At 46.9% G+C, this 12,609-nt stretch overlaps 1 protein-coding gene across 2 annotated transcripts in view; it reads left to right on the top strand.

Annotated features, from left to right (window-relative positions):
• NRG1 (neuregulin 1) overlaps positions 1 to 12,609 on the top strand; it is a 229,031-nt gene that overhangs the window by 52,097 nt on the left and 164,325 nt on the right. Inside the window, exons 3-4 of one of the 2 annotated variants that reach the window (XM_034774155.1) lie at positions 2,571 to 2,695; positions 11,926 to 11,976. In XM_034774155.1, the coding sequence (XP_034630046.1) occupies positions 2,571 to 2,695; positions 11,926 to 11,976 (176 nt within the window). The remainder of the gene's footprint in view (positions 1 to 2,570; positions 2,696 to 11,925; positions 11,977 to 12,609) is intronic. The other variant, XM_034774156.1, reaches the window with a different exon arrangement.

Here is a 12,609-nt window from a genome sequence, read left to right as displayed (position 1 = left end):
CCCCGACCTGCACTCCCCTGCTGCCCCAGCTCTGGCCCCCACCTGCATCTCCTGCCGCCCCAGCCCTGGGCCCCACCCGCACCCCCTGCTGTCCTAGTCCTGGGCTCACCCCTCACCCACATCTCCTGCTGCCCCAGCCCTGGGCTCTCCCCCCGACCTGCACTCCCCTGCTGCCCCAGCTCTGGCCCCCACCTGCACCTCCTGCCACCCCAGCCCTGGGCTCTCCCCGCACCCGCATCTCCTGCCACCCCAGCCCTGGGCCCCACCTGCACCCCCTGCTGCCCCAGCCCTGGGCTCTCCCCCCACCCGCATCTCCTGCTGCCCCAGCCCTGGGCTCTTCTCCCCCCCCCCCGCACCCGCACTCCCTGCCGCCCCAGCTCTGGCCCCCACCTGCACCTCCTGCCAGCCCCTGGTTTGCTCTACTGGCCTACTCCTTCTTCCAGTGGCGCTGGAACATTTTTAGTAGTGGGGGTGCTGAAAGCCATCCCTCTTAACCCCTGTCCGCCCATCCGCAGAGGCTGGGAGCAGGGCTGTGTCTCCAGGAGGGGGGACCTGGACAGGGGTAACGGGGCTGAGGCCACAGCTGGGGGCGGGAGTGGGGCCAGGAGTTGGCATTGGGGGCAGCAGCCGGGACCCCACGTGCAGGGCCAAGAGCAGAGCCTCGGCCATGGGACCAGGCACTGGGCCCCGGGACTAGACCCCCGGGAGCGGAGGCCTGGGAGCGGGAGGTGGGGTCGGCGGCCAGGACCTGAGCCTCAGGTGAGGTGAGGGGTTGGGGAGCAGAGAGTTGGCGGAGGGCCAGGAACAGGGCATGGGCGCGGGAAGCATCCCTAGGTTTAATGCATGGAGCCAGCAGCTGGGGAGTGGGGCACAGCTGGGGGTGCTTCCCACGCCTATGCCCTGTTCCCGGCCCTCCACCCACGCTCTGCTCCACAACCCCTCACTTCACCTGGGGCTCGGTTCCTGATCGCTGGCCCCACCCCCCGCACTTATGCCTTCCTCTCCTTCTGATCATGGCCTGCTGGTCTACAGCCCCCTGTGTCCCTGATGGCTTGAGTCTGCAGTGGCTGCCTGGCACTGTTTCTCTTCTCCTCCCCCCCCCCCCACAAGCATCAGAGCTGATCTGATTCGTCCCCTCCACAATTGTGCCTTCGTGTGAAAACAGGAAACCTTAAGCGACTTAGCAACAACTGCTCCGTACTGTTGCAAGACCAATAGGCCACAAGGAAGAGCTGAGAAGGGGCACTGGTTGGCTCTGGGGATTGGTCCTAGGGTAGATAGAGCCTTTTACCTCTAGGGTACCGCCTCCAATTTGAATCCAGCCCAGCTCATCCGTTCCTGACCATCATTTCAGTTCGATGACTGCTTGGCACCCTGTGTGCAGAGAGTTCAGACTCCCAGACTGTGGCTACATGCCAAGCATTACAGTGGTCCAGCTGCAGGGCTGCAGCTGTGTTGCTGTAGTAATGGCGCTTGCCCAGCAAAAGAAGGGTTTTCCCATCGCTGTAGTAATCAACCCCTTGAGAATTCTTCCATCCACCTACCAGCGTCTACAGCAGGGCTTAAGTTGGCTTAACGACTTCTCTCAAGGGTGTGAATTTTTCACACCCCTGAGCAATGTCGCTCTGTTGACCTACAGTTGAGGTGTTGAACAGGCCTTAGTTCTGCTGGGAGTTCACAAGTGTCCCCAATATAACAACCACCACTTCATGTGGCCCCAAATTCCGACCATATTGGCACTCTCAGGAGAGAGAGCAAAGAGTGAATTACCCTCTCATCCTTAGCGATGGTCTGCCCTGGGCAGGGCTAAACCAGATTGGCTTGGCAGTGTGAGGAAGCCTATACCTAAACCGCCCGTGCTGTACCTGTTCTGTGGCCAAACAGAGAGCTGAGAATGACAGGTCCAGGTAATGGAATTACTGAGGTTACTTGTGGTCAGGGCCCTGCTGAGAGACACTAGAATGTGCTCCTACCAAATAAATGGCCAGGCAGGAGTTGTGCATTTTAAAATCTAATCTTAAAACCTTGGAGACTGATTAAATTACATCTCCTTGCCAGGAACAAAATGTAGCTTCATGCAGATTGCACTGCTGTCCACAATTTTTTGTTAGTGCTGGACAGTGATTTCCTAGTGGGGTTTCAAAGATTGCATAAAGAGCTTCGTGCATCTCAGGATTATTTATTCAGATGCTAGAAACTACAGTACTTGCACAGAACTCTGCTACTGGCAGCATGAACCTCAGTGACAGGAGAATCTATCTATATTTTCTACAGGCACCCGTGTCCGTGGTGTCGGAGCACCTGCTGGTCCAGTTTCTTGAAGGGAGAAGGCTGGTTTTTGTAGATTTCCCTTAATAACAATGAGAACTCTCAAGCAGAAAAGTATAAACAAATGTATTTATTTCAGCTCTTTCATGTGCCTATTCTGGAGAGTTCTCCAAACTCTGGTAGGGGTAAACTGGTGTAGTCAGAGGATGGAAGATGAATCTCTTCATTGGATAAATGTATTAGCTGCTTGTCATGATTATTACTCCGATAAAAGATGTAACGTGTTGCTCCTGATTCCACAGGAAGTACTCGGAACTTCACATTTCTAAAGCATCGCTGGCGGACGCTGGGGAATACACGTGCAAAGTGAGCAACAAACTAGGGAATGACAGCACCAAAGCCAGCATTACCATCACGGACACCAATGGTAAGACGTGGCTGTTTGTTTAACTGCACTTTAAAAGTTCTTGCATTAAAAGAGCCATCCGGACAAAAGGGTCTGCAGGGGAATGAGAACCTCACAAGCATTGCAAGAGGTGCGTCCTCACTAGACCACACTGGAAGCAAAATAGAGATGAAAACACTTAAGTCTATTGTGGTGTAAATAAAATACATTTAAAAACATTAGGCCTGATAAATAGGTACAACTGATTTTAGATTAAATTGTCCCTTGTTATGCAAACAAGCTGAGTCGTCATTACATTAGCACCCGGAAGACTCCACAGAGATTGACACCCCATTGTGCTAGGCGCTGTACAAACACATAGTGAGACTCAGCCCTGGCACCAAAGACCTTATGATCTAAACAGACAGGACTGACAAAGGGTGGAAGAAAGAGGGTATCGCTGTTCCCATTATACAAAAGAGTAACTGAGGCACATAGAGATTAAGTCTGTGGCAGAACCCAGATCTCCTGAGTCCCAGCCTTTACTAAAAACCAGCCCTCATCACTAAGTACTATTTGTATGGCTACGGAACGTGACCACCTCTCCTTTCACATATGTCGATAGTTGTCCTGACAGCTGGCACGTGAGGGAAATGTTTTAATGCAGGCTACGTGATCAACATATGAAGTCATTCATAGATATAAGCCTGTCTCATATACTGTCGTTTAGACTTGTGATTTGAGGAATGGAGGATCTGAGCAAGCAGAGCGCTCAAGCTTATTCAAAGTCATTTGAAGATACAAAATTATATTTTTCAAAGCTCCTTTCTGTTTCACTGATAGGAATTCTGACATATGCTTCTAGCAACATTTAGTTTGTATCACTGTATATAAACCTTTTCACAATACTCTTTCTGGTTATGACCCCAGTTGGCAGGTATACGCTTAAATTCTGTTTCTTGGACTTGTTGTTGAGTAATTAAAACATATTGACAGTTGAAATTCATGTAGGAGGCTTATGAGGGTGGGGGGACCATATACCTGATTAGATCAATACAGCAACTAAAAGACAACTTTTGTCCCTTAATGTGATGGAATTTGAAGACATCATTACAATGCAATGCATATTTGTTGCACACTATGCCCTGAACTAGGAGATAAGTACCATGCAAATTGGAAAATGAAACTATAATCTTTATTTGTCATCAGTCTAAGTCTTTGGGCTTTTTTGTTAGTGTAGGGTTGTGGAATGACTTAGTGTGTGTGTATAGAATAGAATAGACTTAATATATCAAATACTCCTGAACTTGAGGAAAGTTTGGTCCTGATCTAAACTTTGCAGCCGGCCCTTGTGTCTCTAAAGAGGCTGAACCCTAGATCTAAACTAAATTTGATAAGCCAATATCAAACACCATCTCATACTGTGTAGTAATCCTCAATTTGATAAATAAATTCAGCATGCATGTGTGATGGCCTCACTGACACTGCCCATCTCAGCTGGTTCTACTAGCAAACCAAACCTCTGAGCAGCTGCTATTGCTGGCGGAATTTTCCATCCAAAATTAAGGGCAGCCTGGGTAACATCTGGTGACTACAAAAGCACTGGTTCCCCACTGTGTCAGAGAGCAGCATCCATTCAGCAGATTCTGAAAGCCACTGTACCAGTGACCTTCTCACCCCTTGTTCCTCTGCTGCCAGTGACCTCTTCCCCTTTTGACCTTAATGATAGATTTGGGATCCAACCTCTGTAATGAGGCCTGAAGTGTAGACGTTCTGTGGCTCCCCTTCACATGTGTGGTCTGTAACTTGCCACAATAATAAAAACTCATTCAGCTCTTCGGTATCAACTTCCACGTCCATCTCACAGTCACCGAAGGAGCCTGAAAACAGCCATGTGCTGTGGCTGGCTGAGGTCTGGAGCAGTCTAAGTGCTGTTGTGGACTGTTAGCACATGTAGAGGTGAATGGAAGCTGAGCGCAGCTGGTGCAGCGGAGAGCTGGGATCCCAAGTTCATCCCTGGCTCTGGGGGTCACCACCTGATGGAGGATAGCGAGCCAGGTATAAGCGACAGAGTCTCGGTTTGCTTGTGCTGGCACACGTACCAGTGGCTGAGAACCATTGCTGTTAACATCTATTTAACTAAATAAAGTGATCACTGCTCGAATTTGTGTGTTTATACAGTCGCAGTGTCGTAACCCCATATTCTTTCTATTACATTCTAAATGCAATAAGAAGGAATAGCTGTACGTATGTAGTGGTATTAGTTATTCGAGTTCTGGTAGCACCTAGAGGCTCCAGTCCTGTAGTGCTAGTTGCTGTACAAACATAAAGTAGGTGGAGGTGGTAGCAGCCGCTATAGTTTAATGTTACTCGGCACTTTCCATGATAAGAGCCTGTTTTCAGTGCTGTATAACATTATCAAACTTCACTTGTTTGGGCTGAAATTTGTCAGGTGTCTGACTTGGGCTGAATTTATGTATTTATTTGTTTACATTTCAGCTAAAATGGTTCAGCTGTTTCTGAGAATGGGATTATATTAAAAGATTGGGACATTCCCCAGGGTACAATCTGGACATTTGAATAGCTGTGTCCCCTCAGTTCTGGGGTGCCTTTTACACTGCTTCGCTGTGAGAGCAACCACTCTTGGTCTGCTCTCACCCACCCTCCAGCATGGAAATTACTCCCAGCTATACCGAATGAGTGGTACGGGCAGCCACTCTTGAATTACACTGCACGGCAACACCAGCCAATTCCCAGTCCCAGACTTTCCCCAGAAATGTGCGTCTTGTACTGCTCAGCTCCCTCCTGGACAACACAAGCTCATATAAAGGCCGTCATTTTATTAATAGAAAATGATATGCACAAATCCTGTTCTCTCACATGGAGTTTCCCAAACGCTTCAGTCCAAGCACACTGGTTTAGATAAAACAATAAAACAAGTTTATTAACTACTGAAAGATAGATTTTAAGTGATGAGGCATAAAAATCAGAGTTGGTTGCAAGAAAATAAAAGTGAAATGCAACTACTACCTAACTTAACAACAGCTCCAGGTGCTGCCCAGATTGCGCATGCACTGTTGTCACTGAGTATGCTCCACCCCAGGGATGCAGAGGCCGATCAGGACTTTACCTGCAATGGCTGCTGGGGACTGCTGTGGTGAAGGGGAGAGAGACTGAGATCAAATGAGGAGCCTTGTGTCGAGGGAGATTAACACTGACTGGGCAAGGAGCTTGGGGAGGGAGACGGGATGGGGTGAGGGAAAGACTGGGATCTGGATGGGCAGTCTGAAGAGGGAAACTAGGACTAGGATAAAGTGTCTGGGCAGGGGGTGGAGACTGGGACTGGCTAGGTAAGGAGACTGGCATGAGGAGCCAGGGATGGGGGAGATGAGACATGACAGGGACAGAAGGAACCGGGCTTGGGGAATAAAACGGGGCAGAAGGGTCTGAGCCCACTAGATTACATTCTCTTTCAGAACCGGGAATGTAACCAAAGATTCCTCTGCTGTCAGCAATTATCTGTGAAACCCACTGGCAAAGTGTGTTCCTCCTAGAGCATTACAACCTGTTACGGTTATCAGTTACTCCATTAGGTCTGTGCTGTGGATCTAAAGGTACCAGCCCTGCTGATGCTCACATGGATGTCAATATGATATGGCTTAATGGAATTCCTGGGGTAAAAATCTAGAAAATTGCATACAAAAAATGTTAGGGTTGCAAAATCAAGAACTTAGAAGTTGGGAAATGCCAGAAATAAAGTTGCCGAAGGACCCTTAATTTGGCCCCCTTGGGTATATGCATTATGGTACAGTCTTTAATTACATGCTCACATATTATTATGTGCCACAAAGCCCTTTTTGTTCTAGTTAGCTACTTTTGATTGAACTTGGGTCTACTTATTGTGTTTTAATAACTACGTTTTGTTTTCCCTATTCTCCTTCCAAGTGCAAAGGAGTCCCCTTGTGTTTGGAATGTGGGCCTGAAGACTATCAGGTTTGCCCTTGTGCTGGATTGTTTTTTCTTCCTGCCAGGCTATGTGCTGTATTTGGCTGGACAGATCGTCTCGTAGAATTTGTTTGGAGATGAAAGGAACTTGAATTTCTCATGTAGGGGGCCTTATAAATAGATTTTTTTAATTTAAAAAATACAATTAAAATCAAATTATAAGAATATTCTAAAAATTACAATTTCTAGTTTCTAGCAGTCTTAATGGTATGCAGCAGTTCATCTGTCCTCTTTATTTATAATGAGCGTAACTTGCCCACGGGTACAAACTGCCTTCTTATTTGGCCTCCTTCTTTTTCACATGTGCTTCCCTAAGAAGGACTGTAGCTGAGGTCCGTAAAGATGCACAACACTCTTTTGGAGATCTATAAATAGAGAGCACTGGGATTTGGGTGCATTGTGCTAATTGCTTTTCATATACTAATTTGTCACTTTTCCTATGCAAAGGGATTCTTGCAGCACACTTTTTACTTTTATTATTTTTTAAGGATCATTTTAACTGTAGTAAAAGAGCATTGATACAGTAATATAAACTAAGGGCAGAGTTTTCAAATGTGTCTTCCAAAAGTTACACACCAAAATCCATATGTAGACACCAAAGGAAATAACTGTATTTTCAAAAGGTCTGAACACCCTGCATTGATTTCAACTTTACACATCCCCGTTTGGAAATGGTGATGTGCAGCCACCATTTCATTAATGCGTGGACTTCTTCACAGGGTAACGCAATAGTGTTGGTACTATAACACCATTCAGCATGTCAAATGGAGACAGTTAAGAATGCAGGTTTTCTCATGCCACCATAGGCTGGTCCATTGAATCCACTACCCTGCTTCTGCAGGTAGCCAATGTCTGATGCTTAAGAGGAAGGCAAATAAAATCATAAATGAAATCCAGCCTTACAAACATTAAATCCCATAATGCACCTGGCCAACTGTGCAATGCATTTCGTGAAAGAAAAATCCCTTCGTGGCCCTATATTGGTCAGTCTGAAGTTTGATTAGAGCAAGAGACCAGACTGTCCGTCTCTTGTGTGCTTGACGAGGCCATGCTAGGAATTGTGGGCCAGATTCTCAGCTGATGTAAATCAGCATAGCTCCAGCAGAGGATCTGGACCTAGTTGCATTTGTTTTAATGGTGCAATTTGAGTAGGAAGAACAGTGTCACCACTTCAGCACCCCTTCTGAATGGACGAGGAGGGTAAGGAGCTATGAACATAGCTGGGCAGGGGGGGAAATGTGTGTGGGCAACTTCCATTCCTTTGGACAGCTTTCAGTGATGAAAAGATTAAACGACAGCATCAACCACTCAGATGAGCTCAGGCAGAAATATCCCTCGGAGTTTGGAGTAGGGGCAGAGCTCTCGCAAGCATCAGGAAGCATGACCTCAGTGGAGCCATGAGAAACACAGGGGTCTCTGTTCCATTTGGAACTTTCTACAGGAATATGAGTCACATAAAAATGACCAATCCATCAATTCCAAGGAACTAGAGGGGAAACCCGTAGGGATAACTAGCTCAGCTTTTCAATGATCAATAAATAACATGAAGATATGAATGCACAGATCGTCCTTTTGGTATGTCAGCAACATAACCCCAATTAATCGTTTGAAATCAAATGTTTAATAACAATGTTGCTTTGTACTATACAGGAGCTACATGAAAGCCAACGCTTGGAAAGTGAATGAAACATGGTAAAAGCAATTCCTCCATGTCCGGTTATATTTTCATACATACACTATATCACTAAACATAAATGGGTATCTCACCAAACTCCTCCATACACCGCATACTCGCCATAGAACGCTGCAGAAAGGGAGTGCAGAGATGTGCCAGTGGCTTCTATATGAGATGAGGGCACTGGGAGTTATCCCTGGAGAAAGGCATTCTCTGTTCTTAACATGATTAGGACCTTTTCCTGTAGCTTTGGACCATCACAATCTCTCTGCCAGGCTCTGGAGGAGGAAACTCCCTGTACTCCAACAGGACCTGTGAGTGAGAGGAGGTCTGCCTTTTATTCCAGGGATCCTCCTCTTTCTGGGAGTCCCTGGTGAGAACACTGCTTAGGAGTGGATTTCTCTGCTCCTTGCTTTGCCTTCCTGTCTGTCTCCCCATTTAGCTGTGAAGCCCCTCCTCCTCCAGGCATGGCTAGCTGACTCTGCTAGAGGGGCCTGGGTGCATAGGGCAGGGCGTTGGTGACCTGGTTTGTGCAGTCATCTGTTTAATGTCAGCTAGATCAGGTATAGTCTGTTTGTGGTGTCAAAGCTGTGCCTCCAGCTCTTATGAAGGCATGGACACAATGGGTGTCAGCCCACCTTTGGGAATGATTTGAAAGAGTGGCATGTCAGGTCAGACTCCGGCAAGTAGACCATTCAGCTGCGTTCACACAGCACTCCTTGTCTGAGCGGCTATCCCTTCTTTCTCAGCACAGCTTTCATGGAGGAGAACAACAGTTTGTGCTGCTGAGCCCTTCGTGGTCTTTGCCTTCTCTTCAGTCACCTGCCAGGGAGAGAGCGCAGACTGGGTCTGGCTGGAGGACCGGGACGGTGGGCGTGAGAACTCCTGCCGTATTGCCTCAAAAAAACCAACATTTCACTTGCCTCTCCCTCTGCAGTTTTTGCCTAGGGAAGTGGAGGAGCAACAGGCAAATGTTTCCATGTTCAGGGAAGAGTTTGTGTCTTTTGTTAAGCCCTGACAGTACAGCGACTCTCACAGACCTTAGATGTGCCCCAAGAGGAATGGGATATGTGCATAGGTGCTGGCACTAGGGGTACTTCCCCGCCCCCTGGCTCAAACTGGTTTCCATCATATACAGGGTTTACAGTTTGATTCAATGGCTCTACGCATCCCCACTACAGAAATTGTTCCAGCACCGCTGAATACGCGTGTGGGGGGAGTTACAATGGACAGGGCTATTAACATTGTTGCTGTTGATGGAGACCAAGATGTGACGCTGAAGGGAGGGCCAGAAGCCACTCTGCAGATCACCAGCTTCTCACAGTGCTGAAGATACCACTATTGAAAACCTCCTACTGCTCTTCCGCCTCTGAGCCCTGGAGGCCACCTTCAGGCCACCTTCCTCTTTCTCCTCAGCCTGTTTTCTACAGGTGTTGTGCGGAGCGGAATGCACCGTGGCAGTGGTGCAGCATGCAGTCCTCGATAAGCAATCATAAGCACCTGTTGTGTTTTACACCTTCAGCTGTTGATGTTACTAACCACACTTGATGCTGTGTGACTGTGCCACCTGTTCTCTGAATGTGGTTCTTCTGGAAGCCCTGTTGGTGCCGAGCTTCTGGTCATATCTCCCGCTACAAATGCAACTCTCCGTCTGTATTGGTGGAAGCATGGACTAAGCCTTGACTGATGCTGCCCAGCCTGTAACGAGAACGGTGAGAGTGCCAGCTCAGCACAGGCACTGAATGGAACGCTGTTTCTTTCAGAAGAAAAGAAAATGTCGCTCCGATACGGCCTGAGGCAGAGATGTCTGAGGTGCCAGACCTGCTGCGTCCCCTCTCGTTTTTAAGAAAGGTTAATTGCTCGGGCAGCTCAGATTATATATCAGTGCACTGTCTCCATCCCTGACAAGCTGCATAGATCCTTACTGGTGCCCAGCCATGCACCCCCACATGCCAGACCCTTGTGTGACAAGATTTTGACCCTAGTATTTTATATGCGTATGTACACTATTCTTTTGCAGAGCACCCACCACAGAGTAGCGGGGGAGCACTTCATAACAATTTTTCCTGCATCATGAGATAATCATGGACCACGTGTCCCAGAGAGGAAACTGGGCCACAAGGAAAAAAAATCCAAACAGAAGAGCTAGTGAAAAAGGGAGGCCAGAGAGGTAATACAGATCCTAATACAAAGGCCTTACATCAAGCTTTGATTGCAGCTACATTGAGGGAAATTACATAGACTGGTTCTTGATGCTGGTCATGTCCATGTGCAACCTCAGGATCAAGAACAGAGAACAACCTAGTAGTCTTATTTGCCTTGAAAGAAAATGGTGGACAGATATCCCTCCACTAACCCATGCCTTGATAAGGGATTTCTGTATCTTTGTTTCCATTTTCTGTAGTCCTACAATCTGAATGTCCCAGGGAGTTGGAATATTTTGAACAATGTGACAGGGCTCCACAATTGGGTGCAGACCACAGTTGTTCAGGAAGATCTAACACTAAACCAGGCCAATGGCTGTCAGAGTTCTTTTCCCAAGTGTCTTCTGCGTTCTTCTTCTGTATTCCTTTTGTCTGATCTGCTGGAAGCTCACACGCTTAACATTCTAAGCAGGATGTTCTCAACACTTCTTGAAATGGTGGCATCTATGACCCTTCTCATTCTCCAGCCAAGCATGAGGATATTGTACTACTAATGGAGTTGTAACTTGTGCAGCGATAAAGAACTTTACCACCTCAGTGCTTGATAACTGTCTAGACAACTTCAGAAAACTTACAGTCCAGGAACATGTCTGAAGAGTTTTCTACTCAGCCAGACATCACAATAGCATATTGTGATATGGATGTTCAGTGCTCTGGGTCCCCACAGAAACCTGCTCTAACAGAAAGCCATCCATCTACTTATTAGACACTCTGCTAACCATCTGGCAAGGAGCTAAGTGCTGGTACTATCATGTACGATTGCCACCGACTTTTATATCAACAAGCAACGTGGGGAGAAACCTATGGCATTATGCCAAGAGCTGTCATTCCCTGGGACTTTTGTATAACAACAACTTGACTCCACTTTTGTGCAACATGAATGCTCACTTCCAAAGGAGAGAATTCCGCCTCCACCATGAGTTGCATGTGAGTTAGAAGATTTCCATGAAGTAGAGAAGGACACCATTGGATATATTCACGAATAAGTAAAATAGGATGACCAGAAATCTTTCTTTGCAAAATCCAACTGCTTAGAAGCACAAGGGCTCAACTGAACTGTTCCATAAATACAGCCATTTGAGTGCTTTTCCTCAGTTGCCGTGGATCCATTATTCCCAGATGAGAATGAGAGACTTGACCAACAGGGTCATTCTACCCATAGATCATCCTGTGTTTTCCCCCAGGAAGCTATTTTGCAAATAGACAGTCAACTGCAGTAGGCATCCTGGCCCCTGAGGCTGAAGTCTGAGCTTGCTTTTTAGAGCTTCTATTTTTTCCTTGAGCCGGTCCTTTCTTAACAGATATTCTGGCTTTTACTGCTAAGAATGATGAGTTCAGGATCTTCTGAAACCATATTGTAACCTCCTGTTACCTTTTATGTTTTACAGAGCACTCCAGCAAGACACCCGTATCAACAGAAGGAGCAAAATCTTCCTCACGTAAGTCAAATTAAACGGTCTCGTCTCTCTCCAATTAGTTCTTCAGACCTAGGTCTGCTCTCTCTAGCTCATTCTGCATATAATGATTTGCCTGGAGCCAGAGCTCCAGCATGTGGGAGTGAGAGTGACTTGAATACTGGCCCTGCACTGGTGACTTTAAAATAGGAGTGAGCTATTTAGTACGTTCCTGCTTTTTAATACTTTAACGTGGAGGTGCTCTTTAGCAAACAATTAAAGAAGGGGATAAGCATAACTTCCAGCGTCTCTGAGCTGTATACGTTGTCCTACCTTGTTCACTGCAGCTCACCTGACCTCTTCTTGGGTTATAGGTTACTAGTAACCCTTCACCTGCTGGAACACATCTTTACACTTGGGGCCATAACAGAATCTTTCCCACCGACAAGTAGCTGTATCTGACTCTCTGCCTGTGCATGTGCATTTTGTAGGATGGCAGTGTCAAATATGTTCATGTTTCCTAGCAGGCTACACAATGATTATCTCACATTCATGTAAGAGTGGGTCCTCAGTAGCTATGTGGCCCACATAGGTTCCTGGCTAGCTCATAGTGACACTTTCTTGTCCCTTAATGACTCCATACGACCTGTGTGATCAGGTCACCAGCACCTCCTTTAT

This window comes from Trachemys scripta, chromosome 6 (assembly GCF_013100865.1).
Source record: "Trachemys scripta elegans isolate TJP31775 chromosome 6, CAS_Tse_1.0, whole genome shotgun sequence".
Lineage (NCBI taxonomy): Eukaryota > Metazoa > Chordata > Testudines > Emydidae > Trachemys > Trachemys scripta.
This window is presented reverse-complemented; position numbering and strand designations above follow the sequence as displayed.